Here is a 19,890-nt window from a genome sequence, read left to right as displayed (position 1 = left end):
ATATATATATATATATATATATATATATATACATACACACACACACACACAGTGGGTATGGAAAGTATTCAGACCCCCTTCAATTTTTCACTCTTTGTTATATTGCAGCCATTTGCTAAAATCATTTCAATTAATTTTTTTCCTCATTAATGTACACACAGCACCCCATATTGACAGACAAAAAAATTTTTGAAATTGTTGCAGATTTATTAAAAAAGAAAACCTGAAATATCACCTGGTCCTAAGTATTCAGACCCTTTGAACCCTCAGTATTTAGTAGAAGCCCCTTTTGAGCTCATACAGCCAGGAGTCTTCTTGGTAAAGATGCAACAAGTTTTTCACACCTGGATTTGGGGATCCTCTGCCATTCCTCCTTGCAGATCCTCTCCAGTTCTGTCAGGTTGGATGGTAAACGTTGGTGGACAGCCATTTTAGGTCTCCAGAGATGCTCCATTGGGTTTAAGTCAGGGCTCTGGCTGGGCCATTCAAGAACAGTCACAGAGTTGTTGTGAAGCCACTCCTTCGTTATTTTAGCTGTGTGCTTAGGGTCATTGTCTTGTTGGAAGGTAAACCTTCGGCCCAGTCTGAGGTCCTTAGCACTCTGGAGAAGGTTTTTGTCCAGGATATCCCTGTACTTGGCCGCATTCATCTTTCCCTCGATTGCAACCAGTCGTCCTGTCCCTGCAGCTGAAAAACACCCCCACAGCATGATGCTGCCACCGCCATGCTTCACTGTGGGGACTGTATTGGACAAGTGATGAGCAGTGCCTGGTTGTCTCCACACATACCGTTTAGAATTAGGCCAAAAAGTTCTATCTTGGTCTCATCAGACCAGAGAATCTTATTTCTCATCATGTCAGAGTCCTTCAGGTGTCTTTTAGCAAACTCCATGCGGGCTGTCATGTGTCTTGCACTGAGGAGAGGCTTCCGACTGGCCACTCTGCCATAAAGCCCTGACTGGTGGAGGGCTGCAGTGATGGTTGACTTTCTACAACTTTCTCATCTCCTGACTGCATCTCTGGAGCTCAGCCAGTGATCTTTGGGTTCTTCTTTACCTGTCTCACCAAGGCTCTTCTCCCCTGGTAGCTCAGCTTGGCCGGACAGCCAGCTCTAGGAAGGGTTCTGGTCGTCCCAAACGTCTTCCATTTAAGGATTATGGAGGCCACTGTGCTCTTGGGAACCTTAAGTGCAGCAGAAATTGTTTTGTAACCTTGGCCAGATCTGTGCCTTGCCACAATTCTGTCTCTGAGCTCTTCAGGCAGTTCCTTTGACCTCCTGATTCTCATTTGCTCTGACGTGCATTGTGAGCTGTAAGGTCTTATATAGACTGACAGGTGTGTGGCTTTCCTAATCAAGTCCAGTCAGAATAATCAGACACAGCTGGACTCAAATGAAGGTGATCTCAAGGACGATCAGAAGAAATGGAAAGCACCGGAGTTAAATATATGAGTGTCACAGCAAAGGGTCTGAATACTTAGGACCATGTGAGATTTCAGTTTTACTTTTTTAAATAAATCTTCAACAATTTCAAAAATTCTTTTTTTGTCTGTCAATATGGGGTGCTGTGTGTACATTAATGAGAAAAAAATTAATTTAAACGATTTTAGCAAATGGCTGCAATATAACAAAGAGTGAAAAATTGAAGGGGGTCTGAATACTTTCCATACCCACTGTGTGTGTGTGTGTGTGTGTATATAACATGGAGAAAATGCAAATACACGTCGCCTGTAACAAGTACTCGTCCCTTGGCAGTTTCACATTTTGTTGGGCTCGGTGTTCTCATATTTTCTGTGTTTGTGTGGATGCCCTGTGATAAGATGGTGCCCTGTCCAGGGTTGTTTTTCTTTTTTTTTTTTTGCTGCTTTGCACCCAGAAGCTCTAGCTGCCACACAGCCATACCCAAGCAGGTTAAGAGGATGTATGGACACCGAGCAACAGAAGACGACTCTTTAAATCTTTGAGGGCTGAATATTTTTTCCAAAAAAACAGCTTCTGACAAGCAATGGTTTCACACAAAAATCAACATAAAACGTCCGTCGCTGTATGCTGTGGCTGCCTGTTTGCCAAGAATGTGGGGCAGGTTTGCTGCCAGGCTGTCTTTGCGTGGCTGGGGCAGCAGCGGTCACGGTCGCAGTGCACTGCAGTCGGGTTTCTGCCTCTTCCCATTGTTAGGTGGCAGTCCTCCATTGCCATAGGCGTGTCAGCAACACGATTAGCTGGGGACCAGTCAGCTCAAGCTGGAACCTCGCATTCGTTTTTTTGATCGCTTGTATCAAATTCGGAGTCTGACAAGTCACAGTCCAGTTCAGAGATGATAGGCAAAACGTCATCCATGGAGTATCTCTCGATGTTATGTCAGAGCCATTTTTGCTCGTCTGTGCCTCACTACTCACACGAGTGCAGGAAATCTCGGTGAAACCAGTGAAGCTAACTTTCCTTCTAGCAACGAGAGTCCAACTAAAACCTAACGGTGGGTTTTGTCACCATTTACAGTCGATTACCATCGTCCACTCCTCCTTTTGACAAAAGTCGACATCAGCCCTGAAAGAGTTCATGTCAAATTGTCATTTCCTCATTTTCTAATCCAGGTGAAGGGTTGTGGGTGGTGCTGGTGCCTAGCATACCCTGGGCGAGGGTACCAGTCCACCACAAGGCAAACACACATATGCTAACCACAATTTAGCACTGGGAACTCCCCAAACCTGAACGCCTTTGGACAGTAGGATGAAACCAACACGGACACCCAGAGAACATCGAAAACTCCAGAATACGAACCCTGGTCTTACCCTACCACGTAAGTGCAAAGTGGCCTAAACTAATTACAAATCTTAAACACTGCACAAGTAAGTAAGTATTCACCCAGTTAACGGTATTTTGTAGATGGCAGTCATGACTGTACAAGTCTGCCTTCACTTGTCAGGTGGTGGTGCCATCCGGGCAGGAATATTTACTTGGCACCCATTAGACATCTTCTTCACTTGAATCTCAGGTTACTGCTGACCATTTTCGCCCCTTTATGCCTACTGCCTGCCCTCTTCCTGATGGCCAACCTGCCACATCCCACAGCACACAACATCACAACTTGTGAATGTGACAGTCAGCTCAGGGATGAGGTGGAATGGCAGGCCAAAAAAGGAAGAAAACACAAAAAAACCAACCTACTCCTACTGAGTCCACACTGAATCCCTGAAGAGTTTTTCAAAAATGAAGGAATTGAATGCTCGTGTAGAATGAATTACTGGTCATTCATCAATCAACCACAAGAGGGCGCACACGCTCAAGCCCTGAGAAGCACACACTGCAGGCGCTCCTCTGCTGTGCTGGACAGATAAACACACACATTGGCGACATTTTCAGATGGTCCAGTGTGTGTGTGTGTGAGTGTGTTTTTTTTTACCATTTCTGCACCTGTCCTTACGGGTCCAGTGAACACCACGTGCAGAAGTCATTAAGGAGGCTTATAGGATATTACTCTATATAGCGCCCCTTGAGCTGGGGTCAGATTTATACAAACTTGAGGCCCATGCAACTCTCACAGTGCTTGGCCCCCCTTGTTTGAGTGGGGGGGTTTAATCATTATACGAGGTGTGGCAGAAAAGTAATGAGACTGGCACCACTGCAAGCGATCTGGCAACGCTGCGCTGTTGTCCTTGATAGAGCCCGTGTATCAGTACCCTCCCATAGCTCAGTGCGAGTTTCTACTCCTTCCGTTAACTACGTGATTTTTGTGACTGCTATTAGCGAAGTTGTGTTTTTGGTTGTGCGTCTCGCAAAATGGAACAGCAAAGTTGTGCCATTAAATTTTGTGTTAAGCTTGGAGAATCGGCAAGTGTGACGTTTGAAAAGTTAAAACAGGCCTATGGGGAACATTCTTTATCCCGAGCTCAAGTTTTTCAGGGAGGCCTTTAACTTCGAAAACCAATGAAAACATCGAACGTGTGAACACTCTTGTGAGATCAGACCGTCATTTAACATTAAGAATGTTGAGTGAACAATTAAATTTGAACAGATTTACCGTTCATCAAATTTTGACTGAACATTTGCACATGCGAAAGGTCTGTGCCAAAATGGTGCCGAAAAACCTGACAATCGAGCAGAAAGACAATCGAAAAAACGCATTCCTGTGGTTCCCCAGCCCCCTTATTCACCTGACCTCAGTCCATGTGACTTTTTCCTAAACTGAAAAATGTCCTCAAAGGACGTCATTTCGGGACTTTAGAAAACATCCAAAAGAGTGTAACGGACATGCTGAAGATCATACCGGCTGAAGACTTCCAGCGCTGCTACCAACAGTGGGAACAACGTCTCCATCGGTGTGTAGCTGCCCAAGGGAACTACTTTGAAGGGGAGAACATTGATTTTTTATTTACCAAAGTTTTTCTTTTTTTCCAAAAATCAGTCTCATTACTTTTCTGCCACACCTCGTATGTATACACTGTGTGCACAATTATTAAGCAAGTTGTATTTTTGAGGATTCATTTTAATAGGGAACAAATACAGTGCTGTCAGGCAATCCAAAATGTTAATAAACCTGAATGTTTTACAAAGGAAATGTGAGTGTGAACATCATCGGGGACTACATAAGTGTGCACAATTATTAGGCAACTATTAGTGTGCAGAATTATTACACAACTAAAGGAAAAATGAAAATGTTCCCATCTCATTAGTTTGTTTTCATCTGTTAAAGTGAGAATACTAACTCAGATTTACAAATAAACATTTCTGACATTTCTCAATATAGCGCCCCTTCTTTTCAATAGCAGACATGCGCCTTTCATTCATGGAGTCTGGCAGTTTCTTCATCTGTTGACAACTTTTTGTGCAGCAGCAACTACCGCCTCCCAGACGCGTGTTCAGAGACGTGTTTTTTAATCCTTCCCCGTTTAAGAAGGGCTGTAGGTCATTTGAGGAAGGGGGCCGTGTCGTTATTCTGTCATCTTTCACGCCGTGAAGCACTTTGACGCATGTGATGGAGTGTTGGCCTGCATACAAATCAAGGTCTTGTAGAAAGATGCTGCCCTTTTTCCTGCACCACTGCTTGAATGAAGTGTCTTTGTCTTCTAAAAACTGGGAGTTGATTTCGAGTCCATCTTCAACCTGAAAAGGTCCAACTAGCTCATCTTTAACCCTTCGTTACTCGGGTGGGGTGTTGCACACCCCAGTTGCCAAAGTTATTGCTGCGTATTTCTCATAGACGGCGCGAGACGTGGAGCTTTGATGCCTTGAGTAGCTGCAAGTTGACTAACGTAGTGCGTGTGTTGGCCGGAGGTGGACCCTTGAGCTGATGACGTTGTATTACGTCGTCCTGGGTGTTTAGCAACCCACCAGAGTATCGTTGGTATTTCACACACCTTTTTTTTCAGTCCCACTTTCCTTTGCGTGAAATTTTTTTTTGCCAGTTATATAAGGACGTGCACATGGGACAAGAGGGGCCGAGGACCGAATATGGTAATGCTACTTTAACCTTCTGTTATCGTCCATTTCCCTTTGGGTTGTGAAGTGTAGGAATCGCGTGCCCGTATCTTGCGGTTGCTACAACCTGATATGCTTAAATCCAATAACTATTCAAGTTTGTACAGCTTAGAGTCGGAATACATAAATAAAAATGACGATATGGTCAAAATACTCACTTGCCTAATAATTGTGCACCTTTCTCACTTCTTTTTCATAGTGAGTGGGGAGCCACTTCAACCGCCACTAATGTGTAGCAGCCACAGTGATGAGGTGATGACAGCCATTTTTACGCCAGTACGCTCACAATCCATGCGCTATTAGGGGGTGACAGAGTGAGAAATATTTTGCCAATTAGAGACAGGGGATGATTAGGGGGCCAGAATGACCAGGCCATGAAGGGCAATTTAGCCAAGGCATCGGGATTCATATGAAGGATACCCAGGGATCTTTTATAACCACAGAGAGTCAGGACCTTAGCTTCGCGTCTCCTACTAAGGATGGCATCATTCTTACAACACAATGTGTCTCCGTCACTACACTGGGGTCCACATTCAGACCACAGGGTGAGTGCCCCCTGCTGGCCTCATCCACACCTCTTCCAGCTTTTTCTTAGATGGTCTCCCATCCAAGTACTGGCCGGGCCTGAACAGGCTTAGCTTCAGGTCGTAGATGACCTCTTTTGAAGTGCATGGGGAAAGGCGCTATATAAATAAAATGTATCATTATCCCTCTTGGTGAATCGACCCCAACACGGTGCCCACTACCATTATAAAAAACTCACAGCCATCTGGAAGCACTGGTGTGGATTAAGATGCTCCCCACGTTCACCCCTGCAGTCACCTGTTGCAGCGAAACGTACTTGTTGGCGACAGCCGCGCTTACACAGGTCACCAAATAAGAGTTCTCCGTGTGCCTCTACTGTAGAGATGAGAATTTCTATCTTGCAGTCCTTTAAAAGTTTTTGCCTCTCTCCACTCGTGGCCATCGTCTCACCTTAAAGGTAAATCTGTTCATTACGTATGTATGAGGTTGATTAGCATGGTCCATATATGGTTGCGTTTGCCACAGCGAGATGTTCTACCAGTTCATAGTGGCAGAGTGCTGTTCTACACTGCGGGAGCTCCTGGGTGAACCTGGGAGACACAGGAAGCCTTTGGTGGAAAAACAGGATACCATCATAGAAAATCCCCTCCAGGTGTCTCTTGGAAGACTAATAGTCCCCTGTGTGTTCATTCCACCACAGTGGGCTAACAAACGCCTCTGGGGGTCTTTTCTGCCCAGTGCTATCAGGCAATTCTGTGCTTTCACCCGATGTACCCTTTAAGTTCGTTTTGAAATTTCTGCACAATATTCACTTACTATATAAACTGCTCCAAAAAATGAAAAGCACCCTTAATAATGAGAGTGTAGCATTAAGTCAGTGCCACTTGTGGGCTGTTGATCTGCTCAGTGAAGTAGCAGAGGGGCTTGTTCATCAGTGCACTCGAGGGGGGTGACAGTGAGAGACCCCCAAAACAGGAATGAATGGTTTAACAGGTGGACCTTTTTCCCTCCTCATCTGTTTTGTCACTCGTTTTTGCATTTGTCTACAGTCAATGTCACTACTGGTGGCATGAGGCCATACCTGGATCCTACAGAGGTGGCACAAGTAGTCCAAATTCTCTAGGATGGCACATCAATACATGGCATTTCCATAAGGTTTGCTGTGTCTCCCAGCACAGTCTCAAGGGCATGGAGGAGATACCAGGAGACAGAAGGTCCTTAACCCATCAGCAGGACCCACCGGTATCTGCTCCTTTGGGCAAAGAGGAACAGGATGAGCACTGGCAGAGCCTACAAAATGGCCTCCAGCAGGCAGACAGGCCACTGGTGTGAATGTCTCTGACCAAACAATCAGAAACTGACTTCATGAGAGTGGCCTGAGGGCCCAACGTCTTCTAGTGGGCACCGTGGAGCTCGACTGGCATTTGCCATAAAATACCAGCACTGGTGCCCTGTGGTTTTCACAGATGAGATCAGGTTCACCCTGAGCACATGAGACACGTGAAAGGGTCTGGAGAAGCCGTGAAGAACGTTATGCTGCCTGTAACATCGTTCAACATGACCAGTGTGGTGGTGGGTCAGTGATGGTATATCTGGAGAGGTATATCCATGGAGGGGCACACAGACCTCTACAGGCAAGACAACGGCACTGCAGGACTGCCATTAGGTATCGGGATGAAATCCTTGGCCCCCATTGTCAGACCCTATGCTGGTTCCTCAAGGTGCACAACAATGACCAGCCTCATGTGGCAAGAGGAAGAAGGAATCGATACCATTGACTGCCCCCCAAAACACACACTCGCACACACACACACACACACACACACTCTCACTCGCCTGACCTCAATCCAACAGAACACCTCTGGGTGGGATGTTATGTTTCAGTCCATCCGACACTTCAGCCTGTCCAGGAACTCAGTGATGCCCTGGTCCAGATCTGGGAGGAGATCCCCCAGGACACCATCTGTTGTCTCATTAGGACGTAGTCAGGCCTTCTGGGTGGGGGGTGCTGGCTGCTGGCTGCATACAAACTACTGAGTACCATTTGGAGTTGCTGCAATGAAATTTCGGCCAAATGGACTCACCTGCCTGCCTGCCACATCATTTTGTTCCCTTTGATTTTCGGGGTGTCTCTCTTGTCAGTTCATCGTTTTCATTTCCATCCTTTCGTTCCTCACACACCACCATCTCAGTCCATAGCAGTACAGACAGCCAGCAGGATTTTGTTTCCCATTGAGATCTGATGGGTTTTCCAAGTGTTCCTTTCATTTTTTTAAGCAGTTTATTTTTATTTATTCTGATTAACTGGCTATACTATTTGTCTTGTGAGTCAGTATCCTTACATTTTACTACGCTTATTTTAACTTTGTACCGCCCACCTGGGAGAACAACTCACCCTGGGTTACAGCACGATTAGAAAACTGCTGGAGCAAAACAGTAAAACAGAAAATCTATCGGGCAACGTGACCAACGCTCTCACTTTTACTTGACCCCCCAATTCAGCTATATATATATTATATATATACAGTATAAATAAATATGTATATATATATATATATATATATATATATATATATATATATATACTTTTAAAAACCATGCGTATATTAAGTTAAAAAGTGTACTAAAAAGTAAAAAATAAGTCTTTCATACATCACTTGTAAAATAAAAGCTTTTCATCAATCAACATTCAAAAAACACTTCTTAAAATCTTAGCAAAAGCGCCCACGCTTTTATTTTACGAGAGATGTATGAGAGACTTATTTTTTACTTTTTAGTACAATGTCAATACTGATGCTCTGTGTAAGAGAGGACAGAGCCGACTATACTGTCTTAGAAGGCTGGCGTCATTCAACATCTGCAATAAGATGCTGCAGATGTTCTACCAGACGGTTGTGGCGGGCGCCCTCTTCTACGCGGTGGTGTGCTGGGAGGCAGCATAAAGAGGGACAAACTGGTGAGGAAGGCAGGCTCTATTGTAGGCACGGAGCTGGACAGTTTGACATCCGTGGCAGAGCGACGGGCACTGAGCAGACTCCTGTCAATCATGGAGAATCCACTGCATCCACTGAACAGGATCATCTCCAGACAGAGGAGCAGCTTCAGCCACAGACTGCTGTCACCGTCCTGCTCCACTGACAGACTGAGGAGACCCCACACTATGCGACTCTTCAATTCCACCCGGTAAACGTTAACATTATACAAAGTTATTGTCTGTTATACCTGCATTGTTATCACTCTTTAATTTAATATTATTTTTAATCAGTATCCTGCTGCTGGAGTATGGGAATTTCCCCTTGGGATTAATAAAGTATCTATCTATCTATCTGATGTATGAGAGACTTATTTTTTACTTTTTAGTACACTTTTTAACTTAATATACGCATGGTTTTTAAAAAGTACTTTTTTATATATATATTATTATGTTTCTGCTGCCATATGCATTCCCCCCAAGATTAATAAAGTCGATCCCATCTAATCTAAAGGGAGGGAAGTTCACACAAACATTTTCCTTCCCACAGAGCACCAGAGACGTGTGGACTTTCAGAACCTTCAGCACTCACCTTGATGTGGTCCTTGGTGGGCACAGTGGTCTGTTCTCATCCCAGCTGTTCTACCTTTCTTGTTTTGTTTTTTTTTCACCCACTTCCATGTTTATGACAATTCGGCGCCCATCACTATTGCTACTACCAAAGAAAAAGAGGACAAAGACCAGACATCAGATTCTGACATTTATTCATATGTTATCATATATAAGATGCAAAATTTACAAAAAGCAACCTTCTTTGTACATTATTGCTATAAAATGTTAAACATTTTCCTCTCATAAAAATCGCCATTTACATAAGTTACAGATCTGGTATCGTACAGAAAGGCACTTCCTAGCAACTTAGGTTTTTTACATTGTTAGTGTCATACTTGACAATCCGTATACAAGAGCATAAAAATCAGCAAGTGAAGGGAGTGTATTAAAAATATCGATAACAAGTTAAAAAAATAAACCATATCCTAGTTACTTTACATTTGGCGAAAGTGATTACGCAGAGGCGTGAAATGGCGTCCTCAGTCCCATACGCACTGTGACCTTAACGGTTACTTTTATTGTGTGCTATTTTTTGATTGATCAGACGCGTAGTGTTTTGTCGTTTTTAGACGCCAGTTAGAAATACGTAAAATGGTGGCCACCGCCTTAACTGGAGGAGTTTTAACTGCTGCCCAGAGTTGTCACCTTTTTTCTTTAGCTGCCTCATTTTTGTATTTGTAACGTTAAAACAAATGAAAACATGTAAATGGGGTCACCTTGGCCATACTGAGCACTCCTCCTCTGTTAGGAATGAACTCTGCCGTAATCCGCAGACCAGCAGAGGGCTCCGGTGACAGCGTCAAGTCGCAAGGCCTCGTCTTCCAGTAGTTTTGTGGTCCTTGAGATGTTTTCCGTCGTCCCCATCCCCCCATCCAATTTTTGATGCCACGTATTCCGCATTTTTTTTTTTTTTTTATAATGCAAATTCCCAAATCATTGCAGGGGATGAGAGCAACAGTCTGGTTTTATCATTTTAACAGAGTTTCACTTCTTGGTTTTTGGTGAATAGTAAACCAGTTTTCACCTTATTCTCAAATTTTAAACTCCACCTTAAAATCACGGGGTAGAAATTAAACCGATTATGCAATTCATTCCAACATTTAAGTATGTTCATTAGAAAAATCTGCACTGCTTACATGAGGCTTTACAACTGAAATAACGTCAAGCCTTAAAAAAAAAGAAGACGTTCTTCTCTTGGTACGCAGATACGAAAGAAGCAGATTTTGCTTAAATTAGCACGTTAATCCAACGGTATTAAAATATGTAGAAACGTCTTCATGGTAAAAACGCTTTTCAGTTACGCTAAACGGGTCAAAAACGAAATACTAGAAATAGTGCAGCTTTGTGACCGGGCCTGCCCTATACTAGCGAGTACCACGCTGCCACTAATCTTGCCCTTGAGCTACGGTGAACTGTCCAGACGGGAAGATACAAATGTGCAGTGTCCTCATTCACTTTAATCTGGTCATCAGCATTTGATCTAAAAGAAAAACACAAAAAGAAAAACAAAGATAAAGTCATTTAAGAGCGTTAGAAGGGTCACTGCAGAGTTAAAAGGTTTCATGCACGAGGTGCCCATCAAACTATCAGTCTGCGGTTTCTACCTTCTGAAAGGGAGATGTTCAGGCTGTAAAAATGTGGCGGTGGCAAAACAGAAGCCTTCGCTGTGGGGACTCCAAGACAGATCATAAACATCAGGCTGCACTCGTATTACAGCAAAGGGCCAGAGGATGCCACTCTCCTCCATTCGTTACAAACAAATGTTATTATTATTAAAAGAACGCTCCAGCCAAGAATACTTTTTTTAATGTTACTTGCCCCATGTAGTTTGTAGAGATGACAGAGCAAAGCATTCAATCTCATGTTTTCATGAAGTTTCTGAATACAAGTATAATATGGTGACCAACAATATCAAAACGTTCACGAGAAAAAATCTCAACATGATTCGTGTCACATAATCCACAAGTCATATCGTCCAGCTGTATGCCCACAACATCACAAACACGTGAATTTTTAGAAAAACCATCATTTAAAATGTCACTTCCGGAAAACACTCTCGTGAACCGAAATGAAACGCACTTGTACCCAAACGAGCGCTTGAACTGAAGCTCCGCCTCCTGTCGTTATGTTTATAATTAACACCCACAACCCGAGTACCTCGGGATTATTTAGCGGCAGTCTGTGCAACTGAACAAGGGGGTCAATGGCTCTGCTTGTTGAATCATCCCACATTTCAAAAAGTACAATGCAGACTCTCCTCCTCCTCATTATAATTATTATTATTGTTTTTTTACTGTTAATTATTTCCTGTACACGTCTCTCAGTGAACTTTGAACTGTTGCTAAACAAAATAAACCATGTAAAAAACAAATCAAAAAGCAAAAAAACAAACTGAATGTGCAAAAATAAATCATTTTTGTTTGCACGCTGCTATATTTGTATTTGTCGTTTCTGATTTGCATTTGCAGTTTCTCAATTTGCGTTCTGCAATTTGTTTTTATGTTTTCTGATTTGCTTTTGCATAATTTACCATATGTACTCGTGTTTAAGTTCTCCCGTGGATAAGTCGGGGCTTGATTTTACCGCATAATTTCTGGTATTTTATAATGTCGGTCGTATAAGTCGAATACGGAAAACTCACGTAATTGGTCCAAGAGATTATGATCTGCCTACACCCACCTGGGGAGAGTAACCACGGAGCACACGGCCATTTTATTTTCTCTCTATTGTTCCTACGTGACCACACAGTAATACCCGCACTATTCCAAAGCGACGTTTGCACTGTTTTGTGTTTTTCTGCATCTCACACCCTCATACACCTTTATTGTAAGAGCATCCCTTATTTACGATGGAGCGTTCAATCAGAAGAAAATATGAAGCTGGTTTTAAAATAAAAGTCGTTGAAGCGGCGAAAGAAATTGGTAACTGCGCTGCTGCAACAAACTTCGATGTGTTGTATTGTCGATTGGGGGTATAAGTCGGGGTCTGATTTTATGATCGATTTTTCGGGTTTCAAGACCCAACTTCTATGAGAGTATATATGGTATTTTCTTTTTTGTGCACTGCACTTCAGGCCCACCATATCACATGAAACGCAATGTAAGCTAATGAATAAACCGCTGCAGGGCTGAACTCGTCACCAATGATGTTTTTAGGGTTTCTTCAATTCCAATGCTCATCTGCATCTGAATGTACTCCGTTTTAGTTCTGGAACCTGACTTATTTAGCATGTTAGTAAAAACACACGTGTTTGGCGTATATGTCAGGACAATTTCACTTGTGGATTACGTGACATGTGAAACGCGAGACTTTTTAATGGACGTTTTGATATTGCTTGGTGTTATCTGACGTTGGTCACCACTGACTTACGATCTATCACAAACTTTTTTTTTTTTTTTTATCTTGGTACTGCTTGAAAACTCTTCTTGGCCACATAATATAGATGAGTAATATAAACAGCTGTACATTTTCCTCTTCTTGGTGCTATTATTTTGTTAATAAACACTTTTTAATTATATTTCTTTGGCTTCCTCAGAATTCCTTGGGTTTTGGGGTAGCTTGAGAGTGCCACCCCATTACTTTATACACAGGATTAATAAAGCACACATGAATAACCATCTCAAGGTGCCCTGGATTTAACATTTTAATGTTTTAATGGTTTCAAAAAAAAAAACAAACAAAAATAATAATTAAAAAGCCATTCTTACCATAGCACTTTTCACCAGTAACTTGGCTCTCTTGGCAGCCTTGGGGTTATTGGATTCCACTTTGCAACTGTTTTGTTAACTGGATAACCTGAACATAAGAAAAAATAAAAAAATATTTTAAGTTCAGAATCAAAAGAACAGAATTCATACGTTGACTTCTTGTAGATATAAATGTATGAACAATAGGGGGCGCTCACACGCCATTCCTACATCAAAAATAAGGTCCAAACAGATAAATACGAATGAGTTTTGTTACAAAAGGGAAGGTAATGATAAAAAGCGTAAGCAAAAAAGTACACAACAAGGCTTACCGGCCTTCATGGCCTACCCATCCTGACTACCACAGGGGGCGGTTGGCCCACTTTGCGAAAGAGTCGCTCAGTGTTTGTTACTGTCCTTCCAAATTCAAGCACAGCTGACTCTTCTGGGATTACAGACAGACAGACAGACAGACAGACAGATAGACAGATAGACAGATAGATAGATACTTTATTAATCCCAAAGGGAAGTTCACATTCTACTGTGTAGAAGTCCTGGTTCTGATTGTCCAGAGTTCCCTCTGATGACTCCAGATGATCCTAACACTCCTGAGCCCCAGTTGTTATTATTATTATTACATGTACAGTTAATCAAATGCAACACATCAGTGCTCTCTTGCACCATGAATAGTAATCATGACCTCCTTACCACAAAATGCCTTTCCTGAAAAATCTCAGGACACCGTTTACTACACCATCTACTATTAAGAGACATTTTAAGTTGCTTTCAAATGCTGATGACCTAAAACTTCCATCCATCCATCCATTATCCAACCCGCTATATCCTAACTACAGGGTCACGGGGGTCTGCTGGAGTCAATCCCAGCCAACACAAGGTAGGAAACAAACCCTGGGCAGGGTGCCAGCCCACCACAGACCAAAAAAGTCTGATTAACTATGTGCCATTCAGCAACAACTAAATCTTCGCAGCACAGACAAATACTGGCCACAGGATTCAAACATGGGATGTTGGATTCAAGAGGCAGCACTGCTAACCACTGTGCCATCACGCCACCCACAGGAGCATACAAACAGATGAAAATGCAAAGAGAGAGAGGAAAAAAAAGTATACTTTAAGATGAGGAAGCAAAGTCACCAATCAGTTATCACCGAAACTGCCGTTTAGCCAGTCTGAGTAAAAAATCTGAGATTTTGTTTTGGTGTTACTTCCTCTTCCCTACTTGTTCCTCATAGTTTTCTTCAATAAACCCCTGGTTTGGATTTCTTTATCTTTAGCACTTTTATTCCAACCCAGACCAGCATGCCTAAGTGTTTTGTTTCAATACATTTCTTATTTACTTTGTTAAACACCACTGCACTGCATATCTCACACATGTAATACTTGAACTTGCTCACTGCGGAACACTATTGTGTGTTAATGTAATATTTTAGTGCCAAATGTGATAAATTAAGCAGATAAACATGCACCTAAAAACAGATAACATAACCAAGTCTGTTACTGAAGTGGAAAAAAATTGTGGTGGTCTTCAGGGTGTTGGTTTGTGTGTGTCCGAGTATTTTTTGGTCGTCATTTTTCTCATTGCCCAAACAATATAAAACGGATAGCTGTATGCACATGACATACTGAAAGAGGGACACAATGTGTGTGAATCTTCTTACCCACACATATACACTACCGGTCAAAAGTTGTTTTTTTTTTTTTTTTGTTTTTTTTTTTAAATCCTCAGCTTTTCTTCAAAGTTTAATCAGCTGAAATGCAATGAATGACCTAAAATGGTGAAAAGGTAAGCAGAAACCCACAAGAGGTTTAAATTAATAATTTAGGTTAGGAAAAAACGGAAAAAGTAAATTTCAGAATATTACATATGGGCCTTCTCCGGTGAAGAACTAACAGGTTACAACCCACAGATGTTCTGCAGCAACTCAAGTAAATGAAGCCTTGCACATTGAAGCAAACAATTTGCACAGGTGTCCCAACTTGTGTTGATTACTTAAAAATCCTCAGTCTGTCTTAAAGTAGAGTTGGAACAGACTTTGTTACTACACCCTCTGAAGTAGAAAGAAAGAAAGAAAGAAAGAAAGAAAGAAAGAAAGAAAGAAAGAAAGAAAGAAAAGCAATTCACAAGTGAAATGAGACTGAACATTATTACTCTTAGAAGTGTAGACCTTTCATTTAGAGAAATTGCAAAAAAATACAAATAAAATCATGTGTCACTCAGTCCAGTGCGGTGCCCTATACAATCCAAAAGCAATTGGAAACTGGATGACACCCTGAAAGGAAGAGATCTGGCAGGCCCAAACGTCACAAGCAAATCAGAAGACAAGTTTCTGAAGGTCACCACCTCACAGCACAACAGCTTCAAGCACAGCTTAACAGTGGAAGTCAAGAAAAGCAAGTGTCAGCTTTTACTGTGAAGACGAGACTCTGTGCTGCAGGTCTGACGGTGCAAGTGGCAGGAAGAAAGCCATTCCTTAAAGGACAAAACAGGGCCGTGAAACACCGGCTGTGGACTACTGCAGACAACAACAATGTCCTATGGAAAGATGAATCCAAATTTGAAATCTTCAATCCATCACGCAGGGTGTTTGTATGTACCTTAGTGTGTGACACAAACTGTCAAAATGAAGGAGGAAGTGTGATGGTCTGGGGTTCTTTCTGCTGGAGGAAGAGTTTGTGACTTGCACAGAGTGACAGCCTTTCTGAATCACAAGGGTTACTGCAGAATTTCGTAGTTTTGTGGTCTGCGTCTAGAAGGTCACGGGGTTCATCTGGCAGCAATGACCCAAAACATACCTCCCGGCTATGTTGGAACTAGACATTAAACTGCGTGCAGTTCCATAAAAACTGAGGTGTTCTAAAACTGTTATATATATAATTTAGAAAAATGAACTCTCCATGTTGGCATACAGCTTAAGTGATAATACACAAATCATATGACATTTGGAATTTCTACTAAAAGATACCAAGAGAAAGTCAGGCGCAGACAGCTGTAGGCACAGTCACACATGGAGGATGCACACGCTAGTGTGTTTATAGGTCAAGCGTTATGTACGTGACCTTTCATCGTTGCCCAGTGTCTGGACGATTTCTCCCCATGAATTTCTGCACAACTGTCTATCTCTGTATTCTTTTGATATTAGGTTGTACAGGTGTGGGTAACAACGCTTTACACAACTTTTCCTCGAACAAGCCAATGTTTACATGTGCAGCACAAGGGGCAGTAGATGCCTACAGGTTCGTGCAGGTACAACTTTCTGAACCCTCACAGCAACGCTGATGTGTCAAGTATTAACAGGCCTAAATGCTCACAATATAAATTCCAATTATTCAAATCATTTTGGTGATGGCACCAAAATTGACTTCAGCTCAGCTTTTTTCCTTTTTCTTTTTTTAAAACCTTTAATGGTTAGGCATTTATTTTGTAAAGAGCACTTAATCAACAGTCTGACCTGCTCATGAACACCAACGTTGTAGGTACCATTAGCTACATCAACAGGCTCGTTGCTAACAGTTCTGACAGGGAGGCGCTCACTTGCTGAAGCTGCCGGCTACCTGTATGTATTTCATCTCAATTTGATTGTTGCTTTTCCTCTACCTCGGCACTTACATTTATATATTTCTTCAGTTATGTAGTTGTAACATTAGATCTTCAAATGAGTTTCTGCTTAGAATTCCAAGAGCTAAACTTAAAAGAAAGTGGTGAGGCGGGCAGACGGCCTTCTGCTGTTATGCACCTAAAATCTGGAATAGCCTGCCAATAGGAATTTACCAGGCTGATACAGTGGAGCACTTTAAAAAACGGCTGAAAACACATTACTTTAACATGGCTTTCTCATAGCTTCATTTTAGTTTAAATCTGATGCTCTGTATATTCAATTAATTATCATTATTATTCATGGAGGCTCCAAAATCCGTACTGACCCCTACTCTCTCTTCTGTTCTTTTTCCTGTTTTCTGAGGTGGCGATCTGCGCAACCACCACCTGATCAAAGCACCGTGATGTCCCAACATTTATGGATTAAAGGCCAGAAGTCCACGTGATCATCAAGTTCTTCCATGAGAACCATGAAGACCATGACAACTGATTGAGACTGAGGTCTCGTGGCCTCAGAACCCTTGCAGATTTGATTTTTTGTCTCCAGACATCTGGAGTTTTTTGTTTTTGTTTTGTTATTTTCTGTCCTCCCTGGCCATCGGACCTTACTTTTATTCTATGTTAATTAGTGTTCCCTTATTTTAATTCTTATTTATTTTGTCTTTTTTCTCTTTCTTCATCACGTAAAGCACTTTGAGCTACATTGTTTGTTCGAAAATGTGCGATAGAAATAAATGTTGTTATTTAAAGAGCTCCTGTGAAAAGCCAAATTTCCCCCTTGGGAGAAAAAGTCCTAAAGTTTTATTCTTGTTGTCCTCTCCTAATCAGTCTAACTTTAAAATAGACATTCATACTTGCCACAAGCACAATGGGAGAAGCAGTTATATAACATAAGCAGACTTGTGTAAGGGGTAAAGATGTCAGGCAGGGGTAAAGATGTCAGCTTACAGAAATTAGGGTTAGGGTTAGTAGAGGATGACTGTCCCAAAGGACAAAGGCGCTGGCACACTCCGCCCGTAAAAAAACAATTTTACTTAGAAACATGTCACTAGTATTAAAACCACCCCTCGTTATAAATAAATACTCCCCCCTAAATGATCCTTTTACTAAAGGTATAAATAGGTTTATAAAGAGTCTAAAAAAGGTAAATAAACAGGTCTGAAAGCAGGTTATAATCTATCTTAGAAATACCCACCCCTTAAAAAATAGACCTAATCACCCACCCATCTCTAAACCGTAAAATTAGGGTTAAAATTGTATTTAAAAGCAGGGAAAAAGAGAAACTTTAACATTAGGGGTTAGAATGAGGGTAGGGGATACCCGCCTTAAATGGCAGGCAATAGAGTTACAGATGGTGGCAGGTCGGCATGTGTGGTATAACAGTACCAGGAGATTGTGAGAAGTGCCATTATGAATGAAAAAAGGGGGACAATACTCTGAATAGTAAAATGTAGAAGTGTTGGTACGGAGTACCGGTGAGAGTCGGCCAACTTCAAGCACTAAACCAAACAGAAGATTATAATTCAGGGAGGTTGTCTGTACTTAACATTACCTGTTTCAGCTTGGGTCTTTGTTATTTCTGGAGATTTTAGAGCCTCAGATAGGCCAGTTCGGTTTCTGACCATCAAGAAATTTGCGGATGATGACATCTGTTCTTCTGGTTGACTACTGCCTCCTTTAGTACCCATGCCATAAAACGGAGACTTCTGATGGTGATATTTCATTCTGTAAGTGTCTGTCATGCAGTTATCAACAGAAAAATATGTGGTAAGTAGAACACCTTCACTGGAGTCATTTGTCACACTTGTAGGCAGATCCCTGCTTCTCTGGTCAGGAAAAGTAGATGTGCAGTTTTTTAATGTGCTCGCCTTGACTTCTGCAGCTTCATCAGTTCGCAGATTGTTTGTTTTAGAAGGGGATGTGTTTGGAAATCTTCTTGGATTATAAGTATTCATTAACCGAGGGTCTGAAGCAGGTCTCCTACCGTATGCTTGCCAGGTATCCTCTGAATGCAGCAGTGACTGGTATCTCTTTGGAGGTAGTGGTGGTGGCACATTTTGGTAGATGGATTGAGATGAATCACTGTTGTCATTCTGTTGATATCTATTAATTTCGTTTGGCCCACCATGATTACGATTGTATGCGAGAGTACTAGAATTAGCCATTTCTTCATACTGAAGATCAGACTTCAACATGATCGTCTTGTGCGGGGGGGCAACTGGAAGTGTTTGTGTCCTTATTTCTGATAAGTAGTCTTGTACTTTTGACGAACTGTTCCAATCGACGGCACTTGTCTTCTCCAGGTTGCTTAGAGATGGAATGACACGTCCGACAATTCCTGCACTTCCATCAGACTTCTTTGCATCTATGCTTACTTGCTCTGAAAAGCCTGGGTCTCCATCTGAACTATTTATCCTTCCTTTATTTTCAGGTATAAATGTGAATCTTTAAAAAATAAAAAAGGTAAACATTAGATAACCAAAACCAAAGGAAGGGAAAATATTTTGATGAGCACAAGAAGATGGCTAAACTCGACTGTTTATTCTGTATAAATAGTTAAATCACAAAACAGCTAGCATTAAACCAAAGACAGGGCTTCTGTTTTGAAAGAAGCTTCTGAGGAAATTGTTTTTATTTTAAAAATAAACAGATTTTTAAAAATGTAGCTGTAACAATTTTTATTCCCCCATCTAATCTTTCTAATTGTTTTTTATTTGGCTAAACTGTGTCCCTCTGTTAAACTGCTGCTTTACCACATACAGTAGATGGTTATGCTTATTTTACTGCAGTCATTTTATTAAACACCACTAACAATACTTTTCTTAATGATCATATGATCAAATAAATATTATTTTGATAACAATTTATATACAATACAACTTATTTTTATAAAGCCCAAAATCACACAAGTGCCACAATGAGCTTTAACAGGCCCTGCCTTTTGTCAGCCCCCAGCCTTGACTCTCTAAGACAGGGGCATCGAACTCCAGTCCTGGAGGGCCGCAGTG

General features: G+C 41.8%; 1 protein-coding gene across 1 annotated transcript in view; it reads right to left on the bottom strand.

Annotated features, from left to right (window-relative positions):
* Positions 1–9,715: 9,715 nt before the first annotated feature.
* Positions 9,716–19,890, bottom strand: part of LOC120533083 (inactive ubiquitin carboxyl-terminal hydrolase 53-like) — a 134,786-nt gene continuing 124,611 nt past the window's right edge. Inside the window, exons 16-18 of the mRNA XM_039759738.1 lie at positions 18,435–19,327; positions 13,288–13,375; positions 9,716–11,060 (exon numbers count right to left, since the gene is read on the bottom strand). Coding sequence (XP_039615672.1) covers positions 13,299–13,375; positions 18,435–19,327 — 970 coding nt within the window. The 3' untranslated portion in view covers positions 9,716–11,060; positions 13,288–13,298. The remainder of the gene's footprint in view (positions 11,061–13,287; positions 13,376–18,434; positions 19,328–19,890) is intronic.

The sequence above is a fragment of the Polypterus senegalus genome, chromosome 7 (assembly GCF_016835505.1).
Source record: "Polypterus senegalus isolate Bchr_013 chromosome 7, ASM1683550v1, whole genome shotgun sequence".
Taxonomy (NCBI): domain Eukaryota; kingdom Metazoa; phylum Chordata; class Cladistia; order Polypteriformes; family Polypteridae; genus Polypterus; species Polypterus senegalus.
The sequence above is the reverse complement of the archived record's forward strand: the minus strand, read 5'-3'. Positions and strand labels throughout refer to the sequence as shown.